Here is a 23058-nt window from a genome sequence, read left to right on the forward strand (position 1 = left end):
TCCAGTGGAACTGGTTTATTTTCACCTTCGATGGTTATGAAAGGATTTGGAAAGCTTATGGCCATGCGAGTTTATGACCACCAGAGGGTGCTGCGGGCCGAGTTACACAGTCCCGTTTGCGATCTAGGCAGGTTGTCATCCAGGATTGTCAGTCAGATGACAGAGAGAGGTGATGCCTGTCCAGGTGGGCGGGAACTTCCCCAGAAATCCAAATACTGAAAAGAAGCTAGGTTCCAGAATGGGGCTTGATTCTTGATCATCTGGAGCAAGCTGGGCTTGGACTAGGTCTCTGGGATGAGCAACTTACCCTATCCTGAATTCAGAGAACAACTATTTTTCGGATGGGAAATCTGAGAACCATCTAGGAGCACGGTCTTAGTGGCAGCTGCTCTGCCTCTAGGCCCAGGATTCTGTCGTGTGGCCCCAGGAAGTCCAACTGTGAGTCACCTTGGAGTACTCAGGGAGCGGCACACGGGGTCAGCTAGCCCGATTTGGATGCCAGTCCGCAGTACCCTGCTTCTCGAAGCTGTGGTTAGCCGGGGTGATTCATTTCCCCTTCTGCTGGTCCAGAGCGGAGCCGCCCTGGCCTGGAAGGGGAGAAAAGAATTGGAGGGGAATAGAGAGTTAAATTAGATGAGGTAGTCTTAAGGGACCACGTGAAGACCTTTGTGACCTAGGATCAGGTGGTCCTTCTCCTTCTTCTAGACAGTGTTTCTCTGTAGCTTTGGAGGCTGCTTGGAACTCGCTCAATAGATCAGGCTAGCCTCGAAATCACAAATATGCGCCTGTCTCTGCCTCCCGAGTGCTGGGATTAATGGCCCGGCCAACGCCCTACTTATTAACCACAGCTTTGGGACATCTCCGCAGGATACCCCAGGGTTTCCAGAGCTGGATACTGGTTGTTAAGAGAAGGTCTTCTTGGAGCTGGAGACCGTCCAGATTCCGGCTGGTGGCGGGTAAGGCCAACACTTCCCACTGAGAGACTGCGCCTGCAGCTGCGCAAACCGAGCCAGGAGGCGCAAAGGCTGTGGGCGGGGCTAGACGTCCTCGGGACTCGAGGCGAGGCCTTGTGGGGCGGGGCCGGGTTGAGCCCAACTTTCCGGGTGGAGCGCCGCTTCGGTAGCCGCGGAGAGGGCGGGGTCGGGAGAGCGGAGCGGAGCGGCTCGAGCGCGCAAGGCCGGACTAGAGCCCCGCGCTCGATGCTTCCAGATCCAGGGCGGGAGCCTAGTCGCAGCCAGAGCAACCGAACAGCCGCAGCCAGGCCGAGCTCGCAGATCCGCTCCCACCGACCTGTCCGCTTTTATTCCCCGCGCTGTCGGAGGCGAGGGGGACTGGGAGGGAAGCAACTGCGACCTTCGCTCCCACGCTCGGAACGCGATCGCCCCTGCACTGTCTGGTCACGGCCTGAGCACCAAATACACAGGAGGTCGGGGTCAGTGTCTCCACCCTGACGGTTCGGGGACCGAAGAGGAAAAAAAAAGCCAAGAGAATTCCGTATAAGAGCATCGCGTGAGCATGGGGCGTGGAGGAGAGTGAAGATTTCCGAGGTACCAGGAGTTACGCGGCCTGGGTGGGTACCAGGCAGTCCAGCATCTCAGCAGCCACTCTCTCCCCTTCTGCCCTGAGGGAGCTACAATTATCCGGTGGCTCGGATCTAGCACTTGAAAGCGGTGCTCAGGACCTGACCCAGCCAGTCCCTGGAAAGCCTGCCTCCTGCCCCAGTCTTTCTGGTGCGGATGTGCCGCTGCCCACTGGAGCGCCATGAAGGCAGGATGACCTCAGCCGAAGCAGTGGCTGTGGCTGGAAGTGCCCGGGAGCATGGCCGCCCCAAGTGGCCTCCTGACAACCCTCAGGTCCTTGGGCAGCCTGCTCGAGCCAGAGTGGTTGTGGCAGCCCTGGTGTGGCTGTTGGCAGGAGCCAGCATGTCAAGCCTCAACAAGTGGATCTTCACAGTGCATGGCTTTGGACGGCCCCTGCTACTCTCAGCATTACACATGTTGGCAGCTGCCCTGGCATGCCACTGGGGGGCCCGGCGGCCCATGCCCCGCAGCATCCAAGGCAGAGTGCTGCTGCTCAGCCTCACCTTTGGTACCTCCATGGCCTGCGGCAACGTGGGCCTGAGCACTGTACCCTTGGACCTAGCACAACTGGCCACCACCACCACACCACTGTTCACACTGGCCTTGTCTGCGCTGCTGCTTGGACGAAGACATCATCCCCTGCAGTTTGCTGCCATGGGCCCACTCTGCCTGGGAGCTGCATGCAGCCTGGCCGGAGAGCTCCGGGCACCCTCAGCTGGCTGTGGCTTCTTGCTAGTAGCCACCTGTCTCCGAGGCTTCAAGTCTGTTCAACAGAGTGAGTACCTGGTCTCCGTCTGAGGAGGTGGGGTGTGTGGCTGGGATATTCTTGTGAAGTGATCCTCTTTGACAGATAAGGCTCAGAGAAGTCAGGGAGTTCAGGCTTCAATCTTATGTATTAGAGGCATAGTTAATATGCACACACCTGTAATCCTAGCACTTGGGAGGCAGAGGCAGGTGGATCTCTGTGAGTACAAAGCTAGCCTGGTCTACAGAGTGAGTTCTAGGACAGGCTAAGAAGCTACACGGAGAATCCCTGTCTTGAACCCCTCCTAAAAAAAATGAGTTGTTGAAGTGTTCTATAACTTGAGAAGCCTTTTGTCCCGTTGGATGCACCTACAGCCTCTCCTGGAGTCAATCAGGAACTTTATTATCCCCAGGTGACAGAGGTGGAGTCTCAGCCTGGCCCCTGGCCCAGTGAACAGCAGAGGCAATGTTTGAACAGACTCCAGGCTGCCCAAACTACGTGTTCTAAGATTATGAACTCAGAAGGCCAGAAGTGTGGACTAGGGAAGAGGGAAAGCCGTCAGGAATGGTTTCCGGTTTATCGAAGCCAGGGAAGCCTTTACGGGGCGCTACAGTGTGACAGGCCTGATGCTGTGTTGATCATCAGTTGTCACAGCCATTCCCACCTTCCTCTTCACATTACCAGTGATAGCACTGATAAGAGAGTATTTTATAAGCCGGGCGTTGGTGGCACACGCCTTTAATCCCAGCACTCGGGAGGCAGAGGCAGGTGGATCTCTGAGTTCGAGGCTGGGCTGGACCGACACCCTCCAAAACAATACAGAGAAACTCTGTCTCGTAAAACCAAAAAAAAGTATTTTATGGTAAGGGGAGGCTGCTTTGCTGTGAAGTTCAGGCTGGCCTTGAACTTGTGATCCTCCTGTCTAAGCCTCCCAGCTGCTACCAAAGAGGTTTATGATTGGCTCCCAAGAACTCCCAAGTCTAGTCTGTGTGACTGGGTGCTGGCTGTATTGGGAGTGGGCAGCTGGACTCAGAGCAGAAGTAGGTATAATTCCCCGCCCAGTTCCAGTATGCCTAGAGTGGGAGCTGACTTCCTGTCTGAGCAGTTGAGGGGCATTTGAGTCATAGCCCTACCCTCCCTCCACCTTAATGCAAGGAAGAAGTAGGAGACTCGAGAGTGGAAAGCGAGGCTCCCAGGGGTGACGGTGAGCTGTGGTTGGGGCAGCCTGCAGCTGAGGAATGGTGAAGTGAGGGCTTTGCCCTGCCTGGCATCTTCGACTGGGACCCAAAGGTCCTGCCCCCATCTTCCCAGGCCACAGGCAGGGTGAAAGCCCAGTCTATTTTAGCCCTCAGGTTACCTGAGCTGGGCCTTGAGTTAGCTCAGGGAAACCCGACCCTGTAGGACCTTCCTGAGCAGGGACACCAAGCAGAGAAGGCCCCAGCTTCCAGCCCCACACTGCACCTGCCAGAACCAATTACTCATACTGGGCTCTGGGTAGCCCCTGTCTGTAGGAGGGGCTGTGAGTAGCCAGGCACCAGGGCATTCAGGCATGCCCATAGTGGCATGTTATTGACATCATTCAGGCATGCCCATAGTGGCATGTTAGTGACATCCAGTCACCTCTTGGCTAGTGCCAGCTTCCTTCTTCCGTCTCAAGACTCAGCTTCCTACACTGAGTGTTGGGTATCCTCTGCTTTGCCAGCTATGGGGTGTTCACAGCTATTGATCACACATCTGCTTCCCAACCCAACAGGCTTTGGGGCATCTCTGTGTCCTCAGCACCTGGCCTGGGCCTGGCATAGGGAAGAAATTCAAATTATGTCTTTAATTGATGGTTTTGATACCAGTTGACGTCAAGTTGGTAAACTGATTGGGCTGCATGGATTGGGGCCAAGTGCTGAGGCCCAAGTGCTGAGGAGGGTGCTTAGGAAACCCGAGGTTCCGCTCACAGAAGTGGGAGCCTCACTAAGGTGAGGGAGGGGACTGGAGCCAGGGTTTGAAATGGATTTTTTTTTTACACGAGACAGGGTTTCTCTGTATTGTTTTGGAGGCTGTAGGTCCAGCCCGGCCTCGAACTCACAGATCTGCCTGCCTCTGCCTCCTGAGTGCTGGGATTAAAGGCATGCCCAGCTGGAATGGATTTTTTAAAAGAGGAAGTTTCTTTTTACTAGAGGCTCTTGGGCCAGATTCAGACTAGAGTGTGCAGTCTTTACACTCGGCTAGCTCCTTCCCTGACAGTAGGGAGTAGGAGTCCAGAAAGAGGGCTCAGGCAGCCACAGCCAGCCTCTTCTGTCCTACATGGCCAGCTGCAGGCTTGGGGCTGTGTGGAGTGGAGCAATGCCACCCTCATATCCACAGGCAAGGAAGAGAGTCGCCAGCCTGCTGAGTCTGTTGTCATCTGTCCACCTGTGTTTCACAACCTCGTTTGGTCCTCATCCACTGAGCCCCCAGCGAGGGAAGTGCCACACTTTCCAAGAGAGAAACTGTAGAACACGGTGGGCAGCACGGGTGTGGTGTGGGTTCGAGGGAGCTGTGCAGCCACAGCGATGACTACAGAGCAGAAAAGGACGTCCTGGGACGGGACACAGGCTGTGCTGGAGCTAGGATGCTGAGGATGTACACTGAGTGTTCCTCTCCATATGCTGTCTATGAGGCGTTTGAGACTGAGAGGTGGCTATGTCACACATCCAGGGAAGGGACAAAGTGGGGAGAGGCCAGGAGGCGAGGGTTTACAAATAGGTGGCTGTTGTGTGTCTGCAGCAGGGGTAATGTGTTCAGAATCTGACTTGAATGTGCCTATGAAGCGGGTGTGTACCTGCAATCCCAGTACTCTGGTAAGATCATGAGTTATAAGCCAGCTGGGGCTACAAAGTCAGACTCTTGTCTATAAGCAGAAAAATAAAATACCCTTTCAGCCTGGCATGGTGGCACATGCCTGTAATCCCATCACTTTAGAAACTGAGGTAGGAGTGTCACACAGCTAGGCTAGTATGGGCCAACTTGGGATCTGTAGAGTGTTCTCGACCAGCATGAGCTACATGGAGAGCCCTTGTCTCAGGACCAGTGAGGCATTTTAGTGGGTGAAAGCATTTGCTACACAGATGACCTGAGCTTGATGCTCAGAACACACAGTGGAAGGAAAGAACCAAGTCCTGAAAGTTGTCCTGTGACTGCCATGTTCCACATATACACATACATAACACAGATTGCATACATGTGATATACATACATGTGATATACATACATCATACATCATGTGATTTTTTAATGTTAAAGACCCTGTCTCAACCCCCCTCAAAGAACCTAAATGAAATGCCTTGGGGTGGGGGCTGGGACTGTGAAGCTCAGCCATAGAGAGCTTTCTTAGTTAGGGGAGGCCCTGGGCTGGATCCTGAGCACCAGCAGGAAACTAAACAACCATGCAGATGGTCCGGCAAGGGTGGGGTTACTGTGGAGTCAGCACAACAGGCTAACTAACTAACGTTGGGGAGTTAAGTCACTTCTGCCATAGGCATCATTGCCCTTCTGTGGGCCTGAGGGGGAGGGGGAGGGGGACAGGAAGCAGGACAGGTGCAAGGACTACCCCGAGGGTGAAGTCCACCTGAAACCACACTCCCTGTATTGGTTGGTGTCTTTAAGGCTCAAGCCTCAGACAGCCAGCTGCTCAGGTACTAAACTTTGGAGCAAATGAGCAGGAGGCACTCTGACTATCTGTTCATTTCTAGAAAAGCTTGAGCTGGAGACTGTTGCCTAGAGAACCAAGCCCAAACAGCAGAATGAACTGAGAGGAATAAATACCATTTCCTGTTGTAAGCATGGGCTGTGAGTAAGCAGTGTGTGTCAGGAAACAGTCATCTAGGGGCTGGGAGGACGCCAGGCCTCTCCTGAGACTTGGAAAATGCCCCGCCTGGCCTCTGCCCTTGGGCACACACTGCCATTTCACCCAGACCGTGCAGGCCTTTGAGGTCGCAGTGGTATGGACACAGGCACATACAGCCACATTTGCGCAGGCAACAGGATCCCTTCTTTCCTTGAAACAAAAGGTTTTCTTTAATTATGGATCCATCTTGACAAGCCTCGCTATTGTTTTGCTTGGGTTTTGTTTACATTATATGCAGGTTATCGAGCCAGACACGGTGGTACGCACCTATAATCCCAGCATTTGGAAGTGGTGGGGTGGCAATACAGTATTAGGACAAAAGAATGAAGAATTCAAGCCAAGCCTCAGCTACAAGGAGAGCTCATGGCCAGCCTTGGCTATGTGAAACCTTGTCTGAAAAAAAGCAAACAGACACCCTGATTTGAAATCATAAACAGTGAGTGGTTGCCAAGAACCAACAATGACTGCCTTGTTGGTCTTGTGTCACCAGTGGTCATAAGTGAATGGGGTAATGCCTAGTCTCGCTATTTTGACTCCAAACTATTTTCCTTCTGCCTACCCCTCCTCTTCACACTCTCCTTCCCTGCCTCCCCAGCTCCTTCATCCTTTGGTTACGTCTGGTAAGTGGTAGAGCCAGGTCCTCTCTGCTCAGTCCCTGCTCCTGGCTGGAGCTGTAAAGGATTCTTTTGTTTTTGTTTTTTACATTTCACCATATTAAGACTTCTGTACACATTACCTTTGTGAAATTTTACCTGTAAGAGAGGAGTGGGCACAGGTCACAAGCCCAGCTGGCCTAACTCCTCCTCATTTGAAAGTGGTACTTCACAACAGGGGTCACCAGCCCTGCTCAGAGTCATGGGGATGGACGGGGCTGTACTGGGCTGGCTCAGTGGGCACTGCCTTTATCTAGGTATTGACAGCCACTCTCTTGGTCACAGGTGCTCTGCTGCAGGAGGAGAGGCTGGATGCGGTGACTCTGCTGTATGCCACCTCTCTGCCCAGCTTTTGTCTGCTGGCAGGCGCTGCTCTGGTGATGGAGGCGGGAGTGGCCCCACCACTGGCTCCCACGGACTCTCGCCTCTGGACCTGTGTCGTGCTCAGCTGCTGCTTGTCTGTGGTCTACAACCTGGCCAGCTTCTCCTTGCTGGCCCTCACGTCTGCCCTCACTGTCCACGTGCTGGGCAACCTCACGGTTGTGGGCAACCTCGTCCTGTCCCGGCTCCTGTTCGGCAGCCACCTCAGCGCTCTCAGCTACGTGGGCATCGCACTCACCCTTTCAGGAATGTTTCTTTACCACAACTGTGAGATTGTGGCCTCATGGGCTACCCGCCGGGGGTTGTGGTACAGGGACCGGCCTGGCAAAGGTCTTTGAGACCTGGTAGAGTGCATGAGCGCTGGGCAGCCCTAGCCTGAATCTTGACCATGGACAATGGCCATGAGGAAAGTGGAGAGGTGCTATGTCCACCAGGCCAGGGAAAGGAGGTGCCTTCTGGAAGGGCTGCCTGGGAGGCCAAGGACCTTCAGGGAGACCCACCGTCCCTGCTGGCCTCACCGGTTACAGCAAGGCCTGCCACTGGATGGTGGGTCCAAGTCTGGTGTGTGTGCTTGTCAAATGAACCATTATGGTTGTCAAGTACTATGATGAGAATTGCTGGGCAAACTTAGAAACCCTCAGTGTGTTAGGATGGAGATGATGCCCAGAGGCTGCACAATGCTTCCTCCAGTGGGGGAGGCCATGAGGGACACCAGCGAAGGCTTCCCCCTAAACACTGGGTAGTCTGTGCCAGCTTCGGCAGCTGCTGCAGCCTCACTCCGGCGCCTCCTCCCCTGCGCTTGGGTCTTCCATCCTCAAATAAACTATTTTTGCTTCAACATCTGTGCCATTCCTTGGGGCTACAGTCAAGGGAACATAAAGGGATTGAGTGGTTGGCTACCATGTGGTTGTCCCTAGTCCCCGACCCTGTGTTGGCCTCCATCCTGTTCTCTGCAAGTCCCTCTACTGGCCAGGCTACCATTGACCAGCTTCAGGGGGGTGGTAGCAGCCCCCGCCCTGCCCTTCCCACCTGTGCCATCTTCCAGGAGCTCTTCTCTTTTTTTTATTTTTTTTTATTTTTATTATTATTTTTTTTTTTTTTGGTTTTTCGAGACAGGGTTTCTCTGTGGCTTTGGAGGCTATCCTGGAGCTAGCTCTTGTAGACCAGGCTGGCCTCGAACTCACAGAGATCCGCCTGCCTCTGCCTCCCGAGTGCTGGGATTAAAGGCGTGCGCCACCAACGCCCGGCCCAGGAGCTCTTCTCTTGGGGGTAGAGAGTGCTCTGGAGTCTCACTCTGTCTAAGGACAGTTTCTGTTGTATGCCACAAGTCCCCTTATTCTGTGTCTTGCCCACCAGAGCCTTCCCTGTGCTGTCCCCCCCCGGTCCCTTTCCTATATGGCCTCCTCCCTTCTTGGCCACATACTTGCCTGGACGAGAAAGACCCCAGCATGCTCCTCTCCCCTCAAGGAGGCCTGTTGCGAGAGGTTGTTCTTCAGGGGTTGAGTCTAGGGTTGTGGGCGCATGGGATCAGTCACAAGAGCAACTTCATGGAGGAGCAGGCACTAAGGAAGCACCCAGGCTAACGTAGGGCCCTAGGGATAAGGCCCTTCATGCAGTGAAGCCAGGGAGAGATCCCTACTTTAGAGTTAGCCCAGAGCTCCCTACCTGGTTGGCCCCAGCTTTGTCTGCCCCTCCCCCACCCCACCCCCTGCCCCTGCCTTTGGTGATAGACAGCTAAGTCTCTGTACCTGTTACAATGGATAAGAACTTAGCCTAAGGCACAAAGGCCTGGGACCTAACTGTGCTAGGTCCACCTAGCTGCTCTCCCTTGTTTAGGTTGTTTTTTTTTTTTTTTTTTTTTCCTTTTCTGATAGTTTTATGTAGTCTAGACAGGCTTCAAAGTCACTAGGTAGCTGAGAGTGACTTTAGACTCTTGATCCTTCTGCCTCTACCTCCAGAGAGCTAGGATTCCAGGCCTGTTTATCACAACACTCAGGCTTATGTGGTACTGGGGTTTCAAGCATCCAGGCAAGCAGCATCCTACCAGCTGAGTGACATCTCTAGCTCCTCCCCTCCCCTTTCTGAGCATCAGTTAATGACCCTCAGGGTTGTAACAATGGTCCCTATGAGCTGGGCATTGGTGGCGCATGCCTTTAATCCCAGCACTCGGGAGGCAGAGGCAGGCAGATCTCTGTGAGTTTGAGGCCAGCCTGGTCTACCGAGCGAGTTCCAGGACAGTCTCCAAAACAATACAGAGAAACCCTGTCTCGAAAAACCAAAAAAAAAAAAAAATGGTCCCTATGGGGAGGATTTGAATGAGGAACCCAGCAGCAAGGAAGGAGGGGGGACCAGTACCAAATGACTGTCATTATTTCAGGTGGCTCCCCGCCACGGCTGCAGATCCACGTGAAAAATAGGTTCCTTTTGAGTGAAGATAGAGCTAGAGTAGGTGGGGGCTGGGATCGAGAGGAACTACCTATTTGTTCACAGAGCCATACTTCATAAAGGACTCCTATGCAGGGCATGTGGAGGGGGGTAGCCTGAAGCTGGCAGGGAGAGAGACAGATGATGAATGGCAAGGAGCACAGACATGCACAGGGTTTTCTAGCCTCGGCCTCCCCTCGCTGGCCTTAGAGGGCCTTGCTGACTCACTGCCACCCACCGCTCTATGACTCAGAGACGCCACTGGCTTGGTCTGTCCCACCCTTACGCAGCTTGCCCAGCTCTGGGTTCCACTCTCAGGCTTGGCTGGGCAGGAGAGAAGAGATGCTTTGGCTGGGGAGACTGACTCTTGTCTTTCTCATTGGAGGGGCTCCACACCACTCTCGGAGCGTACTTGCTTGACCCTCACCCAGGCTCTTTGGCCTCAGGAGATGCCTGCTGCCCGGAGAGCCACCCCCTGACTCTGTACACACAAACAGAGAAGAGACAGACAGACACACACACACACACACACACACACACATACAGAGAGAGAGAGACTATAGCCTGGTGGTGTGGGGACAGCATAGGGGTTAGATGGATCTGTGTTTGACTTAGGTGCTGGCCTGTCATCAGTCACTGAATTGATGTCCCCAAGGCCCTCCAATCAGTTTCCAGCAGAAGCAAAGACAAACAGGGTGCAGAAAGCCAAGGCTAGGTACTACATCTTTCTGCTCACAGCAGGATGCTAGGCTAGTCTTTCCTGGCCCCACTGTGACTGCCAGTGAAGGTCACAGGATAGCCAGTAGGAAGAGCCCCATCACAAGGTCACTATTCCTTTGGGATTCTGTTGTCTTGGGCAAGTGGTCTCACCTCTCTGAGGTTTCATGATCTATGCAGTCACTGCCGGTTTGCCCAGGACAACAAATGTTGCCTTCCTGGGAAAGCTCTTCTCTCCTTCTCCACCTGTCCCCCATACCACAGCAAGTCTGAAGCCCCAGCTGAATGTGCTCATTCCACATAGGGTCCCTGATCACACACACGGTCACACGCCACCTGAGAGCTAGCTCAGCCTTTCTCCTCTTCCTTACTAGACTTGCCTCCCAGACCACTGCCTCCAGCATCGGGATAGGGTGTGGCAGCGAGCAGATGTTACAGCCAGATGCATTGCAAGACCTCCAGGGATTCCGGAAACAGCTCTGTACAGGCCATGTTCTTTTTGTGCGTTCATGTGATTTCTATCTTAACTGAACCCTTATCACACACTTGGCCTGAACTTCTGTGGTCTGAAGTACAACAGCAAACAGCACAAACAACTTCTTTCTTTTTCACAGTGTCACAGACCTGCTCTTATATGTCTTGATCTTAGCAATTAGAGTTCAATACCTACCTTTTCACTTAAACACTTTAAAGCTTCCTTTTGGCAGGCCGGGCGGTCATGGCATGCACCTCTAATCCCAGTACTCGGGAGGCAGAGACAGGCAGATCTCTGAGTTTGAGGCCAGCCTGGTCTCAGAGCGAGTTCCAGGACAGCCAAGAACAGCTAAGGCTACACAGAGACACCCGCCTCAAAACAAACAAACAAAGCTTCCTTTTGGCCTATCCAAAACGCAAACTTCACTCTACTATTCTTGTGTTTGGGGACTAATAAGTAAAATAACAGTCACCTACACACAACCATAGTAATACCACATGTAATAACCATACTAAAACACCAACTGTGTGACCGATGACCCCTATATTATGAAGATGACTCAATGGCCTGGGTAGGCGGAAGCTGGACAGGTGTGATGTCACAATGCTACTCAGAAAGGTGCATGGTTTAAAGTGCAGGGATTATTTCTGGAATTTACTTGATATTTTCAGACTGTAGTTGACAGTTACATTAGTCACTTTATCTGTCGCTGACAAAAGCAACACTAAAGGAAGAAAATGTTCCTTCAGTTCAGAGTTGGAGGTTGTGGTCCCTCAAGTCAGTCAAGGCGAACGCAGGAGCCTGAAGCAATTGGTCACCTCACATCCAACAGTCAAGAGTCAGGGAGCGGTGGATCCCTGTGCTCAGGTCAGTTCCCCTTGTTAAAACGCTCAGGGAGCGTTGGGTAGAGCTCAGCTAGCCCAGTCATGATATAACGCACCACAGGCGAGCCCAGAGGCTCCTGGGTAATGGTAGGTCTTCCCAGGGTGACAACTGAGACCGCCCTTCACAAAGATCAGTACTAGAAATCGTGGAAAGCGAAAATGGGGCAACGGTGTGCTATTGCACTACTGAAATGGGGACAGCGGTGTGCGATTGCACTACTGAAAAGCAGGAGCCTGAGGGTCAGAAGGGTTTGAGTCCTGGCTCTGGCATGCTGTGACCTAGAGCACGGGCCTTCAGTTCCTGTGCCTCTGTGCTGTAAATGGGGCAGTGAAACCGAACTCCCTGCAGCTCTCAGGAGCTGCCTGGGAAACACTTAGCCCAAATGTCCTGAGTCAGTGTCACAGACACTCCAGAGTTCCTCCTCCAGGCAATTTGGTCATCTCTCCACCCTTCCTCTGTGGCCACCTGCACACTGACAACCTCAGGGCATGCTCCTGTTGGACAGCAAAAGGGTATAGTCCTGGCCTCCAGGCTTCTGGCCAGGTCTTGGAGGAAGCCAGGAAGCTGGAGCTGTGCTGGGCATCCTGCCATTGTGGACTTCAGGCAAAGCCTTGTCTCAGCCTTAGCTACCAAGGTTCCCCTCCCATCCTGCCCTGGTACCCTTGGGTTGTCATTCTAGAAGGCCAGGGCAAACAAGGATTCCTTTTTTCAGTGCTAGGGACTAAACCCAAGGGTTGTGTATGTTAGGCAAGCTCTCTCCTTCTAGTTCTGAAAGACTTCTTAGGATTGGGGATGGGGCTCCATTGGTAGAATGTACAAAATGCTAGGTTCAGTCTGCTCCTACCATGGTGGCTCATGCTTGCAATTCGAGCACCTGGGAGGTGGAGGCAGGAGGCTCAGAATTTGGTCATCTTTAGCTACACAGTGATTTGAGGCCAGCCTGGGTTACATGGGAACAAAACCCTAAATCAAACCAACAGTAAGAACAAAACAAAGCAAGGACTTTTCTTGCTGTGTCCTGTCCCTGCCCTGTCCCATCCTTCCTTCCCCCATGCCTCACCCCCCCTTGACACACCTTGAGCCTCTTCACCTGCTGAGCCAGGTTGCCAGTGCACTTCTCTGCTGAGTAATCATTTTCCATGCACTTCTCTGCTGAGTAATCATTTTCCATGCACTTCTCTGCTGAGTAATCATTCTCCATGCACTTCTCTGCTGAGTAATCATTCTCCAGTGCACTTCTCTGTTGAGTAAGCATTCTTCTCCAGTGCACTTCTCTGCTGAGTAAGCATTCTTCTCCAGTGCACTTCTCTGCTGAGTAAGCATTCTTCTCCAGTGCACTTCTCTGCTGAGTAAGCATTCTTCTCCAGTGCACTTCTCTGCTGAGTAATCATTCTCCAGTGCACTTCTCTGTTGAGTAAGCATTCTTCTCCAGTGCACTTCTCTGCTGAGTAATCATTCTCCAGTGCACTTCTCTGTTGAGTAAGCATTCTTCTCCAGTGCACTTCTCTGTTGAGGAATCATTCTCCAGTGCACTTCTCTGCTGAGTAATCATTCTCCAGTGCACTTCTCTGTTGGGTAAGCATTCTTCTCCAGCACACTTCTCTGCTGAGTAAGCATTCTTCTCCAGTGCACTTCTCTGCTGAGGAATCATTCTCCAGTGCACTTATCTGCTGAGTAATCATTCTCCAGTGCACTTCTCTGTTGAGTAAGCATTCTTCTCCAGTGCACTTGTCTGTTGAGTAATCATTCTCCAGTGCACTTCTCTGTTGAGTAAGCATTCTTCTCCAGTGCACTTCTCTGTTGAGGAATCATTCTCCAGTGCACTTCTCTGCTGAGTAGTCATTCTCCAGTGCACTTCTCTGTTGAGTAAGCATTCTTCTCCAGTGCACTTCTCTGCTGAGTAAGCATTCTTCTCCAGTGCACTTCTCTGCTGAGGAATCATTCTCCAGTGCACTTATCTGCTGAGTAATCATTCTCCAGTGCACTTCTCTGTTGAGTAAGCATTCTTCTCCAGTGCACTTGTCTGTTGAGTAATCATTCTCCAGTGCACTTCTCTGTTGAGTAAGCATTCTTCTCCAGTGCACTTCTCTGTTGAGGAATCATTCTCCAGTGCACTTCTCTGCTGAGTAGTCATTCTCCAGTGCACTTCTCTGTTGAGTAAGCATTCTTCTCCAGTGCACTTCTCTGCTGAGTAATCATTCTCCAGTGCACTTCTCTGTTGAGTAAGCATTCTTCTCCAGTGCACTTCTCTGTTGAGTAAGCATTCTTCTCCAGTGCACTTCTCTGTTGAGTAAGCATTCTTCTCCAGTGCACTTCTCTGCTGAGTAATCATTCTCCAGTGCACTTCTCTGCTGAGTAATCATTCTTCTCCAGTGCACTTGTCTGTTGAGTAAGCATTCTTCTCCAGTGCACTTCTCTGTTGAGTAAGCATTCTTCTCCAGTGCACTTGTCTGTTGAGGAATCATTCTCCAGTGCACTTCTCTGCTGAGTAATCATTCTCCAGTGCACTTCTCTGTTGAGTAAGCATTCTTCTCCAGTGCACTTCTCTGCTGAGTAATCATTCTCCAGTGCACTTCTCTGTTGAGTAAGCATTCTTCTCCAGTGCACTTCTCTGCTGAGTAAGCATTCTTCTCCAGTGCACTTCTCTGCTGAGTAAGCATTCTTCTCCAGTGCACTTCTCTGCTGAGTAAGCATTCTTCTCCAGTGCACTTCTCTGCTGAGTAATCATTCTCCAGTGCACTTCTCTGTTGAGTAAGCATTCTTCTCCAGTGCACTTCTCTGCTGAGTAATCATTCTCCAGTGCACTTCTCTGTTGAGTAAGCATTCTTCTCCAGTGCACTTCTCTGTTGAGGAATCATTCTCCAGTGCACTTCTCTGCTGAGTAATCATTCTCCAGTGCACTTCTCTGTTGAGTAAGCATTCTTCTCCAGTGCACTTGTCTGTTGAGTAATCATTCTCCAGTGCACTTCTCTGTTGAGTAAGCATTCTTCTCCAGTGCACTTCTCTGTTGAGGAATCATTCTCCAGTGCACTTCTCTGCTGAGTAGTCATTCTCCAGTGCACTTCTCTGTTGAGTAAGCATTCTTCTCCAGTGCACTTCTCTGCTGAGTAAGCATTCTTCTCCAGTGCACTTCTCTGCTGAGGAATCATTCTCCAGTGCACTTATCTGCTGAGTAATCATTCTCCAGTGCACTTCTCTGTTGAGTAAGCATTCTTCTCCAGTGCACTTGTCTGTTGAGTAATCATTCTCCAGTGCACTTCTCTGTTGAGTAAGCATTCTTCTCCAGTGCACTTCTCTGTTGAGGAATCATTCTCCAGTGCACTTCTCTGCTGAGTAGTCATTCTCCAGTGCACTTCTCTGTTGAGTAAGCATTCTTCTCCAGTGCACTTCTCTGCTGAGTAATCATTCTCCAGTGCACTTCTCTGTTGAGTAAGCATTCTTCTCCAGTGCACTTCTCTGTTGAGTAAGCATTCTTCTCCAGTGCACTTCTCTGTTGAGTAAGCATTCTTCTCCAGTGCACTTCTCTGCTGAGTAATCATTCTCCAGTGCACTTCTCTGTTGAGTAAGCATTCTTCTCCAGTGCACTTGTCTGTTGAGTAAGCATTCTTCTCCAGTGCACTTCTCTGTTGAGTAAGCATTCTTCTCCAGTGCACTTGTCTGTTGAGGAATCATTCTCCAGTGCACTTCTCTGCTGAGTAAGCATTCTTCTCCAGTGCACTTCTCTGCTGAGGAATCATTCTCCAGTGCACTTCTCTGCTGAGGAATCATTCTCCAGTGCACTTTAAGCTCAGGTGAAGGAAATACTAGAGGATCTGAGCCAGAAGGCCCAGGGCCAGATGACAATGGAGAAAGAGCTAGGGGCAGAGTAGAGTAGTAGATTGTTTAAAAATTCTGGAAGTTTGTGTGGTGGCGCACACCTTTAATCCCAGCACTCAGGAGGTAGAGGCAGGTGATCTCTGATTAGGAGGCCAACCTGGTCTACAGAACAGTTCTAGGACAGCCAGGGCTACACAGAGAAACACTGTCTTGGAAAAAAAAAAAACAACCCCAAAAACAAACCCTGAAGTTTACTATTTTGAATTAGCTTCTGCACTAGGCCTTAATATGCTAGACTAAAAACCAGAACTGCTGAAGTCCCAGCTGACAAACTGAAACTAAGTTATTATTCAGTAGAAATCCAGGAGGAAAGTCCAGGTTCCCAAACAGGCAACTGTAATTGGCATGACAATGAGGCTGCTTGGGTTTTTAATCCTTTAATCCTTACCAGTAACCTGATTTGTCCCTCAGCCTGGCAGGGGCACACACCAGTAATTCATCACTCTGAAGGGTCAAGAGGATTGCTAGTCCTGGGCTACACAGAGAGCTGGTCTCATGCCCCCACCCATACACACACACACACACACACACACACACACACACACACACACACACACAGCCTTACTCCCCTAGCCCCCAACACATAAACTTTGAAATGAGCAGTTCTTATGGTTTTAATAACCTATTTCAAGGTCTTGTCTTCAAATACACCTTTCTGCTTTTTTCACTCATTTTCTTTTTTTTTTTTTTTTTTTTTTTTTGGTTTTTACGAGACAGGGTTTCTCTGTATTGTTTTGGAGGCTATTGGTCCAGCCCGGCCTCGAACTCACAGAGATCCCCCTGCTTCTGCCTCCCGAGTGCTGGGATTAAAGGCGTGTGCCACCACCGCCCGGCTTTTCACTCATTTTCTATTAACTCCAAAATTATTCTGCTCACTTAAACACTTCCTCTACTTTATACAACCAAGTCTGGCTCTTTTCTAGAAACATTGTCTTATACCTACAATCAGAGCACTTGAGAGGCTTAAGCAGGACTGATATGTGTTTGAATCTGAGGTTAACCTAGGCTACACAGTAAGTAAATTACAGGTCAGCCTGTGTTACATATTGAGACCCTGTCTCAAAACACCAAAAGAAAGTCTAAGGGGAGACATCTGCAGGTCTCTTTCCTACTGACAGTTTCGACATCCAACCTAGGAGGCAGGGCTTAAAGGAGACCACCCAGAGGGTTGTCTACCCAGGCTGTGTCCTGAGAAAGCCCAGCAGCTGAGCCTGAGGACAAGGACACTTGTCGTCCCACCCATCATTTCACAAACCCCTTGAAACCTTCCTTGCCTCTGCTAACCGCTTGTCTACGCAGGCATCTTCCCAGACAGAACCCTGTATTAATACGCTCCCAAAGTGCTCTTTCGTTCATTTTCAGCTAATTCTGAATGGGGCAAGCTGGGCAAGCTGAGGCATCCCTGCCTTCCATCTTTACCTTCACACATATGCTCCCGACCCTCAGCTCAGCGTACCCCCAAATGTGTCCACTCTTTCCTCCTTCAATTGTGAAGTCCAACTGAGCATGTTTAGGAATGGGCCAGCTCCTGTATGAATATGTTTCGGCTCCCTGAATATGAACCTCATGGTTGCTTTGTTCGAGTGTCAGGAGCGGTAGTGTAGAAACACTCATCTCCCGGCGGCAGCCTGAGGAGTTCCTTAGTTTTAGGGATCTCCATTCAAGTAGAGATGGATTCTAGACTTCCAAGTAGAAAAGAACTTCAAGAGGCAGTCTGAATCAGAGTCAGAGTTTATTTAAAAATACAAACGTTTTAAGCACAAGGGTTCAGAAAGAGAGGAGGGGATGAAAGTCAACATCCCGAGATGTTGCTTGTTTTAGTCAAGTATCTTTACAGCAGCCTTCTATACTGTTTCTGGTGGCTTTGGACTTGAGCCTAATGTGATCATGGATAGTTTCTATGTACTGGATAGGGTGAGAGCTAAGGTAAAACCCTAGACCAAGCCGGTCGTTGATGGCGCACGCCTTTAATCCCAGCACTGGGGAGGCAGAGGCAGGCGGATCTCTGTGAGTTTGAGGCCAGCCTGGTCTGCAGAGCTAGTTCCAGGATAGCCTCCAAAACAATACAGAGAAACCCTGTCTCAAAAAAACCAAATAAATAAATAAATAAATAAAAATAAAACCCTAGACCAGAGATTTTCATGGGAAATTAAATCATTTTACTGAAAAAAAAAAGTTTGGCCTTCTTTTTGAGACTCTCAGAAAATATCTAGGAAAGGAAAGGAGAAGGTCACACTTGAAGGTCATATAGGTTTAGGGCTTAAGCATGGTTCACTGTTATTTTAATACAAGGCAGTGGTGGCACACACCTTTAATCCTAGCACTCGGGAGACAGAGTCAGGCGGATCTCTGTGATTTTGAGGACAGCCTCTGCCCCCCCCCAAAAAAGGGTAACTCCTAGCTGGAAACCTTTACAATAAATGATAATTGTGTTAGACTTCTGCCGGAAACATCACTAGTCTCCTGCTCCTTTGTGTCCCCACAATGGAAAGGATGTAAGAACTGGAGGATGGGAGAGACATGCTGGCTGCTGGACTGACTCACGGCACCCATTGTCACCTACACAAGATCAAACCCCGCCCTTGTGGAGGAACTATCTGCAGCTGATGACTGCAGAGGGAGGGAGGGTTGCTCTCCTGTGGCAACATGGCCACTGGTAATTGCTCACACCCTAGTTCATGATCCCACACCCATGAGCATATGGGCAGCACTAACTGGTTTCAGGGTTATTAGCAACAACAACAACGGAGGACCTGCTATTGGGAGGGAGCAGAACAAGGGCACGAGGAGGAGCTGGAGAAGGTGCTGATGGGTAGAGATGATCAACCCAGGTCCTCTGCAAGAGCAGTAAATGCTCGTAATCACTGGGCCATCTCTCTACTCCCAGATACTTTTTTAAGGACTAAAAGATTGGAATAAAGTTTTTTGTTTTGTTTTTCGAGACAGAGTTTCCTTGTGTAGCTTTGGAGCCTGTCGTGGAACTCACTCTGTAGACCAGGCTGGCCTTGAACTCAGAGATCCACCTGCCTCTGCCTCCCGGATGCTGAGATTAAAGGTGTGTGCCACCACTGCCCGGTTCAAATAAAGTTTAAAAGAAAATTTCTGTGCTTCTTCCAGGAGAGTTGCAAGGTAGGGGTTTGGTCACCCTGCCTGCTGTGTGTGGGGGTGTGGAGGGAGGGCCGCTCATGCTGAAAGGTTAGATTATCTCTCCCTCCTCAACTGCTTCATACCGAACCCCTGGGCAGTCCCTTTGTAAAAATGGGGCAGAGGTAGGTTGGGGAGTGTGGTGGTTGGCTTAAATATCAATTGGCCCTAGATCATAATCACCTGTAGGGACCCACACCTGGAGAACAGTCCTGGGTGCCTGTAATGGATGTGGGAAGACCCGCCCGAGTGTGGGCAGCACCTTCTGGAAGCAGCTCCCGCCAGGAGGGCAGCAGGAAGAGCCTCACCTGTGCTCTCCCGCTGGCTGCTGAGTTGATGGACCCTGTTGTTGCCAACATCAGAACCAGCGTTTCCAGGCTCTCTGGGAACTCTCCGGGTTGGGGGAGGAGGCAGGTTGGGTCTGCTGAGGCCTCAGACAGTGACCTCTCCATTGAGACAGTGCTCCCACTGCTCAGGGTCCAGCCTGAAGGGCCAAGGCTCAGTCTCTCAGGTATAAGACAACTGTTTACCATACGCTAAGTTTAATTCTTTTATTTTTACCCTACCAGTTCTGTGCCTGCCGAGAACCAGGCTAACACAGGAGGAGGAAAGGCTGCAGTCTCTACAGAGCCCCAGATGCACAGCACTCATCAAGCCATCCAACAGGCAGTCTGCTGTTGCTTGCCTCGCAGACGGTCTGCAAATCTCTAGACTAGACTAACTGGTTAGTGTTTGTCAGTGACATAAACTAGAGTCACCTAGGAACAGGGACCTTCCACTGAGGTGAGCACATCTGTGGGGCTTCTGAACTAGTAACTCACGTGAGAGGGCGCAGGTGGTGGTCCAGGGTTATATAAGAAATTGGGGTGAGCAAGCCATGGGGAGAGAGCAGGCCAGTAAACAGCATTCCTCCTTGATTCTGCTTCAGTTCCTGCCTTGAGACCCTGTCCTGACATCTTCTCGTGACAGACAGCAAGTCAATGGACCCTTTCCTTCCCCAAGCTGCTTCTGGTGTCACACCACAAGAAAGCAAACTGGAGCACTGGTCTTGGCTGGGCAAGGTGGCACACGCCTGTGAGTCCAGCATTCCTAAAGTACAGGCGAGGAGATAAAGAGCACAAGGCTATGTGGGACCACGTCTTAAGCAAACAAAGTCTTCTTGAGTTGGATTCTGAGCAGCCCGCTGGAGTCAACTCACTTGTCCTGACCTCTGTCTCCACAACTCCTGAACAGTCAGCCAGCCTGGGACACTGGATCTCCTGGTCTGCAACTCTGCATAAGGCCTTTTGGAGAAAGCTGGACATGTGTCCTAGGCTGCAAGTGGGCGTTCTGGAAAAGGCTTCTCAGATGAGGCCTAGCAAGATGAAGCCATTTCTGCTCTCACACAAAGGCTTCTGAGAACACGTATGGAGAGAGGGATGTGTGTAGACAGGATGACCTACCTACATGACGATTACCGCTGACCGGGTGTGATCCAAGCCCTGGTAAGTCTGCCCTAGAAGACCAGAGCTGGGTCGCTGTGGTGGAGGTAGAAGGGTTGGCACTTACTGTGAGACACTGGAGAGCGCCAGGATGCTTAAGGTTCTGTGAATGAATGAGGTGGGAATTTGGCAGATTCTCCTCTGGGTTGGTCATCTAGGGAGAGCTGAAGGATCCCAAGGCTGCCATATGCACTGTGCACTGGCCTCTTTGGCCTGACCACCACCTGCTTCCCTCATCCTCTACACAGCAGCTGTGACCTACGGCTCACAGAAAAGTTACCTTCACGATAAATGAATTTAATCTCTAAAGACATGGATTACAAGACAGTAACTGGTGTGTGTGTGTGTGTGTGTGTGTGTGTGTGTGTGTGTGTGTGTGTGTTGAGGCAGGGTCTCACTATGTAGCCCATGCTGGCCTCAAACTCACCTTGCAATCTTCCTGCTTCAGCCATCTGAGGTTCAAGGCACGTACTACCAAATCTGTGGATTATGAAGTTGAAAGTTACAACTCTTGTTTTCTTGCCCTTATAAAAAGCACCAACTGGTGTGCTCCTGTAGCAACACAAGTAGAATGTTCAAGTTTTAGGCCTTGGTGTATGTACTGTTGACAGAGTTGCACTGCTGACCCTAATAAAGGAGCTGCTTGGATTGGCTTACAGTGGAATCATAAAACGGATCTCCTTCTCATAGATGTCTGGGATCAGTCCCATTGGAGAGTTAATCATGTGCATTGTATTCATGCCAAACAGCTGGAACTCATAATTGATGAGCTGTTCCCAAAAGCCACTGTTGGGTCGAATGATGGGCCGGCGTGATTTGGTCCAAGTGTGGGCATCTAGGAGGGTCATGGCATGGTACTTCATGAGGTAGGCGAGGCACAGGGCAGCTGAGCGGCTTACGCCAGCGGCACAGTGCAGCAGTGTGCGGCCCTGCTTCATCTCCACAGAATGGATGTGGTCGGCAATGGGGTCGAAGAAATCACAGAGACGTGCGACGGGTGCGTCAACCACAGGCACCTGCACGTACTGGATATCCTCGTAGAAGGTGTTTGCTACCTCTACTGAGACGTTGATGACCGTGGTGATCTGATGGCTGGACAGCAGGAGCTTGTTGTTGGCAGCCACACCATTGCTGATAAACAGGCTCTGGGTGATCTGTGAGAGGCCACTGATGGAAGGCTGTGGGAACTGGATTGGAGAGGCACCCAATGGTGAAGTCATCAAGGTGACAGGTCAACAGCTGGTGATGTGTTAAACTTCCATCTTTTTCTGCTAGGCTGTGCCCACAACACTGCAGGAAGGAGGACAAAGTTGAGAAGGCTAAGAACCCAGAAGGCTTCTGGGAAGTAGATGGCTGGACCTCTAAGGCTAGCCAAGGTGGTCCTCTGACCAGCACTACAGAAGCATCCAGGGAACTCATTAACTACACTCAAGTTCAGTGTCACTAAGCTGGGACTGTTACTGGAGTGCTGGGGGTCTTTTCTCACAGAAAACAATGGAGATGAGAACAGTCAACTTTAAAAGGACTTCAGCTAGTGGGTGGAAGGGGGTCCTATGGTCCGAGAGAACATGGACAAAGGAAGGAGCAAGCCTTGGGTTTACCGGGGTGGGCTCAGGTCAGGTCCTAAAGAGCTTCAGGAGAAACAGGATGGTACCCAGCAGGGCCTTGGTCCCTAAAGAGTACCCACACAACTAGACACATAACTGGTGTCATCTACATGTATTTTGCTCAACCTCTAAGTCAGCTGAGATCGAGTGGAAGTGAAGCCTGACGGTACTCACCCGGAACACAGCACTCAGGAGGCAGAAGAGGAAAGTGGAGGGCTTCAGACACATGGCCCTGCTGACCCACCCCCATGTGCACCCAAATAAAGAGCCAGGGAAACAAACTACTTCTTTAGTCCATCTGTCTTCGTGTCCCCCCCCCCCAATGAAACAGAGCCCTTTACTTGAAATTAACCTTTGAAAAATTGGGATTACAGAGAAAACAAGTAGATTTCCCAAGCAGGCCAGTTTCAACTAGCATAAGGAACATCTGTCTTAATCCTCTCATACCAAAAGGTCATCCAAAGTAACCTTGGGCCAATCAGTACAGTTCTGTCTCTCTGTTCCAAGGAATGTGACATGTTTTTGTTTCTGATCTCCAGTCCACTCCTATCCACAAAACCACCTCCTCTTGGCTCACTGGAACATTCTATTGTACAGAAAGAAGTGTTGCGCAATTTTAGAATAGAAAATAAAGCCAAATAAGATCTTTAAACTGTTGATCAATGGGGCAAAACGCCTTATAAAGATGTGATGAAACGAGGTAATCCAAGGGCTTGCAGGAAAGTTAAAATGCAAAGCCTCATGGGAATGACAAACAAAGGCGTGTGTTTCAGGCTGGGGGTTATAGAGTTGCAATCAGACAGTAGGGCACAGCAGAGCAGACCGGAAGCCGGGGCAAGAAGATGGGGGAGTTCTAGACCATCCTGGACTACTGAAATTCTTTTAAAAAACAAAACCACCCACAACAAAAGAACAAACCTAGTACCATTCCTACAAAAATGAACAGTTTTGATTGAGGAGGAGGAGGAAGAGAGAAATTTGGTCGCGGCTGTTTTCGCACTTTATGGCCAACGAAGCCTTCGACATCGTTGATTTGTCACCAGTCGCAAGGGAGACTCGAAGGTAAATAGTTTTGTTCATCGTCAGACAGCAAGTTCTAAAGTCTGATATTTCTGAATTACGCTTTCTGGGGAAAGTTGGCAAATATAGGTGAGGCATTGGTTGAATTCTGGGTTATAAACGTGGACCAGAGTCCACAAGTTGATGAGCG

General features: G+C 50.6%; 3 protein-coding genes across 8 annotated transcripts in view; 2 read left to right on the plus strand and 1 right to left on the minus strand.

The window, feature by feature from the left end:
- Dusp18 (dual specificity phosphatase 18) overlaps window positions 1-23058 on the minus strand; it is a 23608-nt gene continuing 550 nt past the window's right edge. Inside the window, exons 2-4 of one of the 6 annotated variants that reach the window (XR_005877688.1) lie at window positions 20669-21531; window positions 308-587; window positions 1-215 (exon numbers count right to left, since the gene is read on the minus strand). Coding sequence is in view for 1 of the 6 variants with exons in the window: in XM_013112431.3 (XP_012967885.1) it covers window positions 20895-21461 (567 nt within the window). In the remaining 5 variants the exon portion in view is untranslated. Of the gene's footprint in view, window positions 588-19297; window positions 21532-23058 lie in introns of those variants that run through there. The other 5 variants (XR_005877687.1, XR_005877685.1, XR_005877689.1 and 2 more) reach the window with 5 other exon arrangements.
- Slc35e4 (solute carrier family 35 member E4) lies at window positions 580-8077 on the plus strand. Its single transcript, XM_005068915.4, has 2 exons — window positions 580-2355; window positions 7144-8077. The coding sequence occupies exons 1-2, from the start codon at window positions 1737-1739 to the stop codon at window positions 7575-7577; spliced, it is 1053 nt and encodes a 350-aa protein (XP_005068972.1). The 5' UTR covers window positions 580-1736; the 3' UTR covers window positions 7578-8077.
- The window catches only part of CUNH5orf52 (chromosome unknown C5orf52 homolog), a 5993-nt gene continuing 5786 nt past the window's right edge, over window positions 22852-23058 (plus strand). Inside the window, exon 1 of the mRNA XM_040746634.1 lies at window positions 22852-22893. Coding sequence (XP_040602568.1) covers window positions 22852-22893 — 42 coding nt within the window. The remainder of the gene's footprint in view (window positions 22894-23058) is intronic.

This window comes from Mesocricetus auratus, unplaced genomic scaffold (assembly GCF_017639785.1).
Source record: "Mesocricetus auratus isolate SY011 unplaced genomic scaffold, BCM_Maur_2.0 Super-Scaffold_100006, whole genome shotgun sequence".
NCBI classification, from domain to species: Eukaryota; Metazoa; Chordata; class Mammalia; order Rodentia; family Cricetidae; genus Mesocricetus; species Mesocricetus auratus.

What these genes read in the sequence shown, in the direction of transcription:
- Slc35e4 (XM_005068915.4), top strand. Translation starts at nt 1,737, where the DNA reads ATGTGCCGCTGCCCACTGGAGCGCCATGAAGGCAGGATGACCTCAGCC. An exon ending in CTTCAAGTCTGTTCAACAGA is followed by an intron (nt 2,356 to 7,143) that starts GTGAGTACCTGG and finishes TCTTGGTCACAG; the next exon opens with GTGCTCTGCTGCAGGAGGAG.